Here is a 14,062-nt window from a genome sequence, read left to right on the forward strand (position 1 = left end):
ATTAGTCAAATATAATATCAGATATTCATGTGAAATAAGACTGGTTAATTGTAGCAATTCATACATAATTTTTCAGTATACTTCATATTCTGTTTTAAGAGAAATAAATTAGAAAGGCATATGATTGTCCAGGCAAGCTGTATGATGTAAGCACTGGCGGAGGAGAAAACTTTATAGGCTAATCAAGTGGCCGTTTTGTCCACTTTTATGGAAGCTGACTCTCCAAATTTTGTGCTTTCTATGAACACTCAAAGTTCCTTGTTGTAAGCAATCTTACAATACTGAACTTTATTATGCTTCACACATAGTGTACTAGCATAGGAAGATATGAACATGATATTTTCTGTGGACATCTGTACACTGTCTATGGGGGTGACCTTTTTTTTTGTTTATGAAATATTCATATGCATAAATAGTTGAAAATGGAAGGGGAGCCTTGGCGCAGTGGTAAAGCTACTGCCTTGTGACCATGAGGTCACGGGTTAAAGTCCTGGAAACAGCCTCTTACAGAAATGTAAGGAAAGACTGCGTACTACATGCACCGGGCTGCCCTTTTTTTATATAAATAGTTGAAAATGATGCCTGAATGTTGTGATTAACTCTAAGGATAGTCGTAGAAATTTAGACCTGATAAAAAACATAGGGTTTCAGTTGGTACTATTATAAGTGCATATATTTTCAAACACAAGTCTCACTTCTTTTTTTTTTATATAAAAGGGCTAGAATTCTTACCATACATGCATGCTAAAACGTAAAGTTACTACCAAATGCAAATATTTTCAAAGCACACATGGTTCTAAATGGGACTCTACGCGATTTGGCGAGATGGGTCATCTGTTTGTAAACAACAAGCCCCCGTTTGTCTTTTTATACAAAGGGATTAGAATGCTACTGTCAGATTCAATGTAGATCTGTTTGTAAACAACAAGCTTCATCTCATTGTACGTAGACATCAATCCACCACATTTCTAGTATTAAAGAGGATTAAACCATGGATTTCTTTTCATCGCGCACATGGATTTAGCATGCCTCTGCGCCATTTGACGCAACGGGTCCACTAGTATAGTATACAAGTAATCATGTTTCGTCGTTACAAACAGGCCCTATGCCATGTCAGTGCCATGTCGGCCCACTTTACGTCTATGGATGAGATTAACATTGTATTTGTACGCTCATGCCAAGTTTTAGAACCAGTTCGACGTATTGTTCAAGTTCATGCACTAAACTGAACATTCGTGGCATGTATTTACCTCTAATCTACACAATAACCTTCCATCTAATCCTCTAAAGAAGCAATAATTACTTTCCAAATTGGGAAAACTGACTCTATCGGAAAACAAGTGTTGGCGCGCGCGAGAGCGAGATAGCATCGTCCCAAATATATATAGTACGAAAAATTATTCCATATTGAATCAAATGAAGTAAATTTGGTTGTTTAGATGCCTATATATTTTTATACAAACTTGATCAAACTTAATGAAGTTTGACGTAGATCTTAGAATTTCAATTATTTTAAAACAAAGAAAGTACAAGTTAAACATCACGCAATTACAAAACATGGTCATTATAAACTTTTCATCAGACAACTCAACAAATAAACTATGAGGGCATAAGGCGAAAAGAACTACAACTTCTCTCCGGAGTTTTTTTCCACCATGAGTTATGTGGAGAAGCTGCAGCGAAAATATCTGGCCCTTTGTAGTGCTGGCCGAGTTGCCAACTCTGCAAAACTCATTCTTATTTTTTTGAGAAAGCTGCAAAATTCATATGTAACCTTTAGTTAGGGGAATACAAATTTTAGCTCGAAACACGTAGCACAAAACCAAGGCCTAATGAGCCCACACCCGCACAGCCCGTGATATTAGCAAGCCCATCTCGTGATCAACCCACGGGAACCAGTCCATTCAAGCCCACAAGCCCATAGGGAAAGCCACTTCGCCAGCCTCTCCCAGAGCCCAGAGCGGAAGGGAGGGAGGCAAACCACGGCCGGACGCGGGGTCCCCGGCGGCTCGTCGCGGTTGCGCCATTCGCCGACGCCGGTTGCTTCTCCTGGCCCCATGTCCTCCACCAGGGTGCCGCGGCGGACCACGAGATGCCTAGAGAGGTACGCTGCTTGGCCCCTCCCTGCTTGTTCAGGGGCTCCAACCCCCAGCTACGATCCGCGCTCTTGCTGCAGATCATGCTGGATATGCGCCTCGCCTGCAAATCTACAGTAGATAGAGATTCATCAGAGACTCCAGGGGATCTCTACCTGTAGGGCTCCGGTCCCTGCTTACCCTGGCAGACCGCAAGGGAAATCATCAGTAAGGGCGTGTGTCGCAGATATACAGTACTAAAATAGTTTCCGACCGGCAATAAACAGTCTAGCCACTTGGCGAATTTGAGGAGCAGTCATCGTCTGTGTTCGCTTTGGGTTACTCGGATGCAGTTATCCTGGTCGAATGCTCCCAAACTTGCATTTTTTCCCAGAGCATACCGACAAATTAGGCGTACTCACTCTGATCCCAATCCCAAAATCTGTGTGATAAAGGAATTCTGCCTCCTCTTGTGAGTACGCTGTCTTGGATTAATAACCAAATGGGAACTCTGAGCCTCCTCTTGTGAGTACGCTATCTTGGATTAATATGTTTACTGTCACTGAGCGTGCTATTGTCCAATTGACTCGCTTCTTGTTCTCAGCCAAGTTATGACGAAGATAGATACTAACGTATGCTATTCAGTTATCCTTCCTTTTGGGCGGGGATATTCAGTTATCCTTGCATACACTAGTTTGCTACTGTATTTGAGTCAGCATGGGACTTGCTGTTCTATGGGTTTTGTTGTTGAAGAAGGTATTGGTGATTCCTTGTTTGTTGGTTTTGAACTTTTAGCTACAACGCGGAAAACTGAACGTAGCTTGTTGGATTTGGACCAATTGTATGGAAATTAACTTTGGTTCTTGGCCTGCGTATATTTCCATGTCGCCTAGTTAGTTAAACGGTACCACTGCAGCTTTTTTCATCCTTGACACACTAGGCCTATAAGGGGTGAAATGATATGCCACTCGCTAGTCGCTACGCCGACATCTTTTTTACTAATCCATACATCTAGCTTGTGGGTTGCAAAGATTCCTATATGCATAAACATGAACATAATATAATATTGTTTGGGGGCTTGGAGGGCCTCACCTAAATGGCACATCTCACTCTGACCATGTCACTGTCAGCCTAACCTGTAGATTGCTGTGTATGAACCAAAACAAGTACATCAGTCTCAGCTAAAATAACATAATAATCATGATATAATGTCTACCCCCATCCACAGATCCTTAATATACAATGGTATGATGTATGCATTGCATTGGAAGCTAAAGGTGAACATGTAATCCATACAATGGCCCGCGTGAGAGAAAAAGGACAAGATGCTAGCCAAGAACAACTTGCCGGAAAATATCAGCATGGATTCAAAGCAGGGGATGCATACCCTCACCATGAAGCATACATGCACATACCCGGCAAGTCATCCTTGGCTACATTCTGCCCTCTATCTCGATTCACGTATGGCCATTGACAGTATAACTCGTGATTGTTATTGGGCGACATGAATCACTGACACTAAACTTCTCTACGATGCACACAGCTAGAGGGATGATGTGTGTTTGTATGCATTCCTGCTGGCTGCTGCTTGCTATGTAAGATGTGTATGTGTGTCTTGTCTGACTGCTTCACCCTTCTGACTTGTTATATATAGACTTCCAATGGAATACCCTCAAGATATGGTTTTCCTTTTTGCTATGGAATTTTCTCAAAGGCGATGCTCGATTCTTTTGGATGGACATGTTAGGTTTGATATGGGTAGATCTTCTATCCACTTCCATGTAGAGCAATGTGGTTTTACTGATATCACGCATTGTGTTGTCGGCATGCACAAGTTAATTTCTGTATTACAACAGTGGATAAAATGTCAACTTGATTGTGCTTCAAATGGACTTAGCCTTTGTCAAGAGTTAGTTTATTTTTATGATACACGTGAATATAGGAGAAAACTAGAAAAAAAAATTAAGAACCAATGGGATCTATTACTGAATTCTGATATGCTAATAATATTTTTTAAATTGTAATGAAGCCCTAAGCTTCCACATTAATATGAAAATCATAATTAGTTTAATAGTTCCAGAAGGTTAGAAAATCGAAGCAATCCAAGTGATATGAAATTTTAATGATTTAAAGACTTTTCCAATGATTTATGTGATGTGATTATCTGTACATCTACAGCCAATTATGTTTTCTTGAAGCAGCTAAGAGAAAGTAAAGCCTAGTCACAGTAAGAACTTTCATGCATATAGCTGCAAAGAAGTCAAACTTTCTCTTCTTATTTAGGATCTGCCTTTGCCTTTACGTGCAAACCCGAAAGAACCGGCGGATCATTAGATTTGGTGTCTCTTTCCCTTCCAATGTGTGTCGTACCCTGATTGATCAATAGTGCTGCTGATGCCTACATTCCTGGCAGGCTGTCATGAATTCATGATCCACAAGTTAATTTCTTCTGTCGCCAGTTGATTGGTTGAGGGGTAGTGAGAGACTGAGTGTTAATGCCATTTTTCTCCCTTTCCACTTTCGATTAATCCCTTTCTGAGTAAACATTTCCTCCACCCCTAGACTCATCATTCATGATGGGGTGGGGATACCATTCCAGATTGCCTACCACTTACTTCTGAACGCTGTACTCATCATTGGTCTTAATTTGGTTGGGCCAAGTAGCACATGTATGATTTCTTGATAATACAGCATGTGAATTTGCTTTTTCCTACTTTGGTGAATTACATAAAGTCAGATCAGAGCATTACGTTTGTCAAACGACAGATACGGTTCCTCTACAGGCTGGCCTATTGGATGATAGGGGACCAGGAATAAAATTATGTGGCCCAAAAGCACAAATGGAAATATGGCATGCTTGAGCAATGCCATACCTTTTCTTGGAAATAATAATAGAGAACAACCGCATCATACATTTTTGGTGGGGGGAAAGGTGCTGCAAGTGGTGCCCCTTGGACTCCCTAGAGGCAGATTCACTTTTCGGAGATTTTTATTCGGTCAACCCTTTCCATCTGATTCTTTCCACCTTTTGTTCCACATCCCCATGTTTTTAGGGTGCACAGGATTTTCTTTAAGTTGGAATAACAGTGGAAGCGAACAATCGGTGGGGGCACAATTCCTCTATATAGAAAGATTGCTTTTTACGAAATGTCGTAACGTGTATGGAATCGCTGTCTTCCTTTATGCTTTCTAGATGTCTCGATACATCTACCGAATGTAAGCAGTATGAAAAACTAATCACTTGCTATTAGAGTACGTAATGGATCTAATGGGCCTGTTAGTCTTAGGGTTAATTAGAGATAAGAGTCGCTTGCTTAGGGGTCAAGTAAGCCTTATTTGGGAGTCAAGTAAATCTCGCTATATAAAGAAAGGAGATATATCAATCTAAGAAAAGCAAGAATTAAGAAGGAAATCCCTTCCCTCTTGCCCGGCCGTGGGCAAGAAGGCCCCTGGCCGGCCCTCTCGCGCCCTCCTTCTAGCAGCGCCATAATAATTTGCTATCAGGTAGCTCAGTTTCGATCATGTCTTCGTCGCCTCCCACCCTGTCGCTTCCGCTGCCGACCGTCACCACCGCGCCGCTGGCCATCTACACCGAGCCGCTGCCCTCCCCGTCCGCGCCGCTGGTCACATCCTCCGGCGCCGCCACCGCCCAGATGTCGACGCCCTCCACCGCACCACCGTATGCCGTCTACACTCCGGAGGAGATCACCGGGGTCCTCAACGACCTCGTCACAGCCGTCCAGGGGATCCGGCTGTACCTGGCCAGCCCCTACGGGCCGCCGCCGCCCCTGCTGCTGACCGCCACCGCCGGGCTGCCGGCCCTGCCGTGGTACTCGCCGCATCCAGCGGCCTCCGCGGCATTCGCTGGGACGCTACTGCCCTAGCTGCAGCTGTCGCCCACCGTCGCCCCGCAGTGGCCAGGGCCGGCTCCTGCCGCGCCTCCAGCGCCCATCGCCGCCCCCGCGCCGCCCTGGTTGCCGTGGCAGCCGCCGCACCAGGCGGCCTTCGCCGCGCTCGCCGGGCCACTGCAGCTGCCATCCATCGCCACCACCGCCCAACCCTGGCTGCACTGGCAGCCGCCGCTCCTGCCGGCCTCCGCCGCGCCCGGCGCTCTGCCGCAGCAGCCGCTGCCCGGTGTGCCACCGCCGCAGCCGCTGCAGCAGCCACCGCCGGTTAGCTCCGGCCCCGCATCGACCGCGCCGGCGGGAGTCCCGCTCCACCAAGTCCAGTCCCCGCCGTCGCCGTCACCGCTTTCGTCTTGGATCGCTACCCGCCACGTGTCGGCGGCGGTGAGGCTGCAGGCTACTGCGCGCGGCCTCCTAGCGCGTCGGCGTGTGCGGGAGATGCGTGGTCTGCAGCTGCCGCTCCTCCAAGTTGCCTTCGCTGCGCAAAGGACCTTGATCTCATCCGCTGCGCCGGGGATCTTGGGCATGCGGTTTCCCCCACGGGCAGCGGGCATGCTGTTTTCCCCACGGGCAGCGACCTCCAAGTCTGCGTCATTGGCGGTTGGGGGGCGCACCCCTCCTCGTCATTCTCCATCGCAAGCCCCCCACTCTTCCCTGTGCGGTGCAGACCAACAGCCGTCCGGCAGGAAGAAGGCATGGTGTCACCGACAACAACGCACCACGTAGCACCACTGCATTCCGTCACCGGGCGCCACAAGGGCGCCTCTGCTGGTCACTCTTGCGACCACTTCCAGGTGGTCCTATACATGCACTCCTTTTGTCCAGATGGTCTCCATGGGATCCAGGTGGCTGTACACGTGCATGTCCGACATGCGGATGGTGTCCACTTTTTGTTAAGGGGTCCAAAATAAAGCGTTCCAGTCCATTTCAGGTTGAGAATAATAAAACAAGCTGAGATGTAAAAGGCTTGTTTTTAGGTGTTAGGTTTGGGTTGCGTCGAGTCATGGTTATAAGTTGGTTAGGTTGCAGCTTGAGGACAAGCTGCATGTCCAGGTGGGGTGTAGTGTTAGAGTACGTAATGGGCCTAATGGGCCTGTTAGTCTTAGGGTTAATTAGAGATAAGAGTCGCTTGCTTAGGGGTCAAGTAAGCCTTGCTTGAGAGTCAAGTAAACCTCTCTATATAAAGAGAGGAGATGTATCAATCTAAGAAAAGCAAGAATTAAGAAGGAAATCCCTTCCCTCTTGCCCGGCCGTGGGCAAAAAGGCCCCCCAGCCGGCCCTCTCGCGTCCTCCTTCTAGCAGCGCCATAACACTTGCAATCCCAATAGAACTGCACATCTCGTGTAGCTTAAAATTTTACTTAAGAGTTAGTTGATTTTTCCATATTATTCGTTTTAGATTGAGTAATCTGGTTGACTTTTATATTGTTTTCATTAAAACATATTTTCCTTTGTGTTACCTTATTACAACCATCTCACATATCTTCTTAAAAAACGTACTGGTGTGTCTGTCTCTCTGTGTGTGTACGTGCGGTGCGGCAGTGCGCTGGCCGGGTCCTAACCTGCTTACCTTTTTGTAGCAAGAACGGTAGCATTCTACTGTATATGTTTGTAAGTTATGTTTTGGTTGGACAACTGCGCAAGTAGTTAGGAAAAAGAGAAAGAGCGCGAAACCCTGAATATTTCTTCCTTAGGGTCCTATGGGTGACCAAGGCCTAATTCTTCATTAAATTTTCTTCAACGGGAGAAGAAAAATTCCTTATGACCTGGTTACCTAATTGTCCATTACTTTGAAATTGGTGGCTGTTATGTTGTCATTTCATTTACATTTGCACTCTGTTTCTTACAGTTTTGTACAAACACAATCCCTTTTTCAGCTGGTAGTTGATTGCGGTTGAGGTGTGAGGTTTACATCATTTCCTAAGGACCTTCAGACCTGCCAACGCCAACAGACGATACTATGCACTGATACTGTACATCAGAGCTACATCAAAGAACCGACTAGATGATGCATAGTTAAGTTTTCTGTAGTCTGTACAAGTATGGAACAAAGATTTTTTTTAGCAGAAGTTACATAAGTAATGGACAGAGGACGACTCGGTTGGTTGTATATGAACATCAATACATATATTCACCACTCACCAGTATACAGAACACAGAGTAGTTTCACTACCTTCAGAGTTTAGTACCTTTGCAGCCTGCGAGGCATGCACATATGTCAGGTATGCAACAGCCAGTGTTCGTTACTATACATAAAGGCCCTGCTTTGGTGTGAATCTCCGGGCCACACGGCATCCACACATCTGGCCGCCTCGCTGGGCAAGCGGGCATCCGGTTATTCGAGCACTCTAGACTTGCAGTGCTTCGTACCGCCGATGTCTGAACTTGAAGAGCTAGAGCTAGAAACCTCTGAAGAGTGCATGGTTCCCTTTCAAGTTCAACCCTGTGCCTGTGAGAACGCTCACCAAGGCTTTGTCACATCTTCCTGGAGTTCAGAAATGGTGCCAATCCGAGCTGCTGTCCTAGGCCGCATGACACTGCGCCTCTAGCCACCATGTCTTCTGCCATTTTTACCTGCGGAGCCAATTTCAGATGTCACTTCTGCTATGGAACTGATGATCGTTTAGAGGTGACTATTTCTTCCTTGTACCAGAGGAGAAGTGTTACCTTGATTCTTAAGGTCTCTACATCTGATTTGAGGATCCTGTTGTCAGTGACCGCGGTGGTGAACTGCTGATTTGCCTCTGTCAGTTGCTTGAAGAGGGTTGCACTTTCACTTTTAAGTTGCTCGACCTGCTCAATCAGGATGGCACATGTCGACGGTCAGAAGCTTGAAACAAACTTGGATCATGGCATGTGCATTAGGAGGCAACAAGGCTACAAGAAGGTAATTTTTGTTTGATGAAGCAGCAGAGAGAGTGCATCCACCTGCAACTCAAGGTCAGTCAGCTGCGCATGCTTCCTCCTCCTGGACCGTCGAGCTGACTCCCTGTTGGACACCATCCTGAAATTTACACAGGCAATTCATTAGTTCATTGGAGAGAAGAAACGTAAGCAGTTTGTTCAGTGTTAATTAGAATTTACAGAACTTGGCACTGGCTTGATCTCTGCATACCTTCTTATTCGCCTGGTATCTGATGATTTGCCGCTCCGCTTGCATCGGCCGCCCTGAATCTCGACCAATGACTCGCTGTCAGAGTCCGACTCGGTTTCGAGAGCCTGGTTCCCTGAGATTGTTTCCCTCGGGCTAGCTGCGACCAAAACAATGCGGCAGCAGGTGAGACAGAACCCTGGTGTGTCTCTATCAATTTCCTTCCCAACTCTAAAATCAGTGTACTTCTATTTCTATGTTGGACCAGGGCAATTTTGGAAGACAAGAATATAAATCCTAGGAATTTTGGAGCAGACGAAAACATCTGCACACAGATCAGCAAGTGATGTTTCTCTTTTGTTCAGAATTCTTTCGATGAAATCCACTGCGGTTCACATGGGCGTTTGCTCGCTAGGTGTTGACTTAACATACAACATTCTGCGCATACTGATAACAAGATCCAACTCTGTTGCAGGCTGAAGGTGCATACCGGAAACGGCGGGCGTTTGCGACTGGGTTGGCGCCGGGGCAGCGTGGTGCGGCGGCGCCCGGAGGCCTTCGGACCACCACAAGTGGCCGGGGTTGCTCCCTTCCAGCTCCAGGGCGTTCTGCTGGAGCACAGGATGAAAATTCAGTTAAACGCACGAACAGTGAAGGTACAGAAGCAGAGGCTGAGCTAAGAGGGAAGCTTCGGGCTAGTAGCAGCTGCTCACCGAGTCGCCAAAGCAGAGGCCCGGCAGGCCGCTGCCGGGGGAGAACACGTCCGCTCTGGCGCCGGGGTCGCCGCCGAACCCGCCGTCGTCGTTTCCGTGGCCAGGCCTGCCCCGCTGGGCCTCGGCCTCGGCGGCGGCGAGGTGCTGCCGAATGAAGGCCTCGAACTCCAGCTCCGACGCGCACTTCTTCATCTCCGGCGGCCGCCTGCCTCTCCGTCTTCTCGTCACGGTGGTGGTGTTGTCGTCACTCCGTGCGTCTGTCTGTCTGTCTTTCTTGGCGAGGCCTCCGTTGCGGGGGCTGACAGCGTCGCCGGCGACGGCTTTTATGGGGCACGGGAAGGGGACGTGGAAAGCTCCGTTGGGGGAGATGAATATGATAGCGGCTGGCTGAATGGACAGTGACGCGGGATGACTCGGATCCTCGTAAGGCCGAGAGGGAGGCAGCGTGCAAGGCTGTGCGCGCGTGGCTCCGTCGGCGACTTTTCATTGGGTTGAGGACTTGAGATCTGCTCAAAGTGTAGTTAAATAACACTAGACTAAATGAATTGGATGAATCGGATTGCATTCAGTTATCTTATTGGTACCAGATTATGTTATCCGGTGGCCGTTGTTCTCTCACTTTGTCTTAGGTTACGTCCGCCTTGTCATGGTCTCGTGGATCTTATGAAGATCTCGCCTCCAAAGAAAACCTCGCACATTTTGCTCTTTGATAATATATATATCGTCAGTTTTGCTAAAGCACATCTAGATGTGTCATAAGTATTACATATTTAAGCAAATGTCATTGATTTTACACGAAGATTCGTGCAAACATTTTCATGCCCACAGATTTGCCTGGCGGCAAGTTGAGTGCCGGGCCTGTTTCTTCCTGCTCATGCAACGGCGGCAGGCAGGCAGGCATGATGTGAAAGTCGGCACCTTGGGTGGTGGCAATCAGATTATCATCAACAACAACAACGATCCACCCACAGTAACAGCGGCAGTGCCACCCATCATTTCGTGGCCACCCGAGCCGGTTAAACCATGTGGCTGCGGAAAGAGGGGAAGAGTCAGCCAGGCACTAGCAGCGCTAAAAGCGTGTCGGCCGGGGCAAAAACAAGGCTATCATCAGTGTACCACATGGGCGTGCGTGGCGACGGGGACGCCGGGGCGGGCGAGTGGCCACGGGCGCGCGCGGACCGCGGCCGTCCGAGTCATCACACGGCCCTCCTCGGGCCCCGCCACGGGAGGGACGGAGATCTTTTCCGGGGCGCCCAGCGGTGCCCGGCCGGCGACAGATCGGTTGGTGAGTGGGCCGTGACGCGGCGCCGGTTGACTCGGCTCTTGTTATCCGATGTCTGATGGGTGTGTGTGGGCCAGTTCTTTTGGGACGACTCTCCTCCTAGCTTCTTCCAGAATCGCTTCTTGATTTTCTTTACAATCCTAACTAATTAGGCTTTAGTTAGATATAATTTTAAAAAAATATAAAGTAACGATTCTGAGAGAAGCTGGAAAAGAAAGCGATTTTGAAAGAACCGTCCAAAAAAACTGGGCCTGTGTCGCTCGCGGGGTGCGTGTGGTGACAGGGCGGGTTGAGGTGTTGCCGCCTCGGCTCGCGGCCGGTGCGTGGAGCTGCGTCGGACGGGACAGCGGCCGCCGGACGGCTTGCTTCTCTCAAAAAGACGACGCCTTTTAAAATACTGGAGTGGTTACAATGGCATGGAAATGTCTTCCGGTCTCGTCGCACGCGACGACATTGGAGGAGATGCATTGGACGTCGTCGTTTGTCTCTTGTCACTGAACATCGGCGAGACGGAAGGACTGAGGACTGTGGCAAGGAGTTGAACGTGGAATGGGAACTGAGGCGTGCAAGTTTGTCTCTCTTCACTGTTCTTTAGGCCTGTCCTCCCTCTCATTGCATAGATTTCGTGGAACTCAACAAGTGTTTGCTCGGGTCGACTTCTATGACCGAGATATCCGTGCACAATGCTTTTTAAAACAAAACTAGTATTCCTTCGGTTTCAAATTACTCGTCACAGAAATGGATGTATCTAAAACTAAAATACATCTAGATACATCCATACCTGCGACAAGTAATTTGAAACGGAGAAAGTATATCTTTCGATTCAAATTAATCGACGCAGCTTTACATCACATTGGTGCATGTATATGCCCAAGTCCCACTTGTCAGCTCCCTGGCTGGCTCTGTCCGACTGTGGCGTGTGGACACCAGTAGTTTAGGGCGCTATCTCTGAATTTGATGAATAGTATAGTTCTACTTACCTCAATAGTATAGTTCCGTAAATAAAAAAATGCAAGGGTGTTTTGTGTAAAAATTAGTCAGCCGAGCGACATCACTCACTGACAGGTGAGGGCATACACCCAAATACGTCCGCATGCATATTTTTTGACTGTATTTGCGCGTGATGTCAAGTTAGATGACCATAAATCCGTATTTTCAAAGTTCTATCATCAAACTGAACGTCGAGTGCAAGTTGTATGACTCCCGGTGACATTATAGTTTTAATGCGTAGAACTTGCATTGCATATTCAGTTTGGTGCTAGAACTTTCAAAATACGATTTTGTGTTCCCTAACTTGACTCTCGGTGTATAATTCACAAAATTATCAAAAGGCAATTCACTAAGATGTATCATTTTGTCATTGTCATTCCTTTGCGCGTTCGAGGGATTTTTGCAGCAATATTTTGTTAAGATGCAACGTTCAAAATGATAAATAACATAATTGTTCTAATAAAATATAGTTCAAATTTAGCACAAAATAGTGCATTTTTAAAAATATGCATGAATTTTATAACAAACAACAATATAATTAATGTTTAGCAATATTTTTGTTTGGTTAACTATGCCAACTAAGCAATAGAAAAACTTACGCATTAAAACTATAATGTTGTAAAACAAGTTTATAACGAAATATAAAAGTCTAGTATAAATAAACTTGTGCATGTGCAGCCCAGCCTGACGACTTGGCCCAAAAAACCTGCCATGTTCAGATCGGGCTTGCCTCCTGAGTCGGGGCTCAGACCTGGTTTAACTACCAAACTAGGAATATATTGTGTGGGTGGATAATTCATATGTGGATGATGTGGCTGGAAACTAGAATTAGATTGTACACTAATTTGGTTTTGTGGATTTTCTAGGATGTATTTGGCTATGTGCATCTGAAGGTGATAATGAGGAGTTCACCGAGAGTGGCGATTTGGTGCCCGTGCTCAAATGAGCCCGGACATGAAAAATACCGTGATTTAAAATAGAAAAAAGTTCAAAAAAAAACTCATCTGAGCCCGGGCTCTGAGTTGAATTATCGGAGTTCATAATGCTTGTAAAGTTTTGAGAATATGAATGCTCCATGTTTTGTGGGAGAACATTCCAGGATCTGTTGTGTTCCATGAACTTGGTTTGTACATTATATAGAGATCTTCTTCTCCAAACAGGCAAAAAAATTTGGTGCAATACAATGGTCATATGATGTGAATTAAATGTTGTTTGTTGTGAATTGAATGTTGTTTTTCAGTGGTAGTTGAGATAGGAAAACCTCCAGTAGAGATGATAGTTACAGTTTAATATATTTTATTGCAATGCTGGAAGTGGGCACCGGAGTAGCTACTTGCTCCGGTTCCCTGAACTTTTATATGACACCGCATGGGCAATGCAGGGCACCAGTGCCAAATGATGAAAAAGTGGATTTGGCACCTGTTTTGGCCTACATAGTGAAAGGCCTAATATAGACTCAGAAAATCCTGAAATCCTTGCAGTCACTTGAGCACGGTTGTCCGTGGAATGTGGCTGCACATTCATGGAGATCACTTCATTATATAAGAGAACTCACAAAAAAGAAAACGGATAAAGTAAATAAGAGTAGAATATGTTAACAAACCTTGGCAACTAGTGAGTCCAATTTAGATGCATCAACCGGTAGTCACTGTAAAATCTGCAAAAAAAACTGAAAACAGAAAAATAATCAAATAAAAGAACAACATAAGTCAACAGCTTGTGGATACCGGTTGGTGCATATATAGAACTGAAAACAGAGGAATGAGAACTGAGACGTCCAAGTTTGTCTCTCTTTACTGTTCTTTCGGCCTCTCCTCTCATTGCGTAGATTTCGTTGAACTCAACAAGTGTTGCTCAGATCAATTTTTTGAGTGGATCAGATTTCTATGATCGAGATATCCATGCACAATGCTTTCTAAAACAAAACTTATACATCCTTCGATGCAAATTAATTGACAAAGCTTTACATCACGTTGGTGCATGTATAGGCCCATAGTCCCACTTGTC

The 14,062-nt window shown here is 46.2% G+C and overlaps 1 protein-coding gene and 1 long non-coding RNA gene across 3 annotated transcripts; one reads left to right on the plus strand and one right to left on the minus strand.

Moving 5' to 3' along the window:
• Window positions 1-1,058: 1,058 nt before the first annotated feature.
• LOC147961452 (uncharacterized) lies at window positions 1,059-8,587 on the plus strand. The gene is made up of 2 exons (XR_015609780.1): window positions 1,059-2,104; window positions 7,857-8,587. It is a non-coding gene; the product is annotated as an uncharacterized LOC147961452 (long non-coding RNA).
• Window positions 8,021-10,102, minus strand: LOC125519827 (bZIP transcription factor RISBZ5). Of its 2 annotated transcripts, none has more exons than XM_087532169.1 (6): window positions 9,784-10,102; window positions 9,561-9,678; window positions 9,095-9,230; window positions 8,908-8,983; window positions 8,647-8,772; window positions 8,021-8,553 (listed from the first exon to the last, which is right to left on the minus strand). In XM_087532169.1, exons 1-6 carry the CDS (start codon window positions 9,973-9,975, stop codon window positions 8,455-8,457), a joined length of 747 nt encoding a protein of 248 aa, XP_087388295.1. In that variant the 5' UTR covers window positions 9,976-10,102; the 3' UTR covers window positions 8,021-8,454. The 2 variants fall into 2 exon arrangements, with proteins under 2 accessions (XP_087388295.1, XP_048540557.1); XM_048684600.2 differs by having other exon boundaries at window positions 9,561-9,681; window positions 9,784-10,101.
• Between the last annotated feature and the right edge of the window lie 3,960 nt (window positions 10,103-14,062).

This window comes from Triticum urartu, chromosome 7A (assembly GCF_056163025.1).
Source record: "Triticum urartu cultivar PI428250 chromosome 7A, HENAU_Tu73, whole genome shotgun sequence".
Lineage (NCBI taxonomy): Eukaryota > Viridiplantae > Streptophyta > Magnoliopsida > Poales > Poaceae > Triticum > Triticum urartu.

Bases quoted from the DNA above. Each gene is read 5' to 3' on its own strand.
- LOC125519827 (XM_048684600.2), bottom strand. From the start codon at position 9,975: ATGAAGAAGTGCGCGTCGGAGCTGGAGTTCGAGGCCTTCATTCGGCAG. The intron at 9,682-9,783 runs GTGAGCAGCTGC...CCTGTGCTCCAG, and splicing joins GCCTCTGCTTTGGCGACTCG to CAGAACGCCCTGGAGCTGGA. The intron at 8,773-8,907 runs GTGGATGCACTC...CTGATTGAGCAG, and splicing joins TGACTGACCTTGAGTTGCAG to GTCGAGCAACTTAAAAGTGA.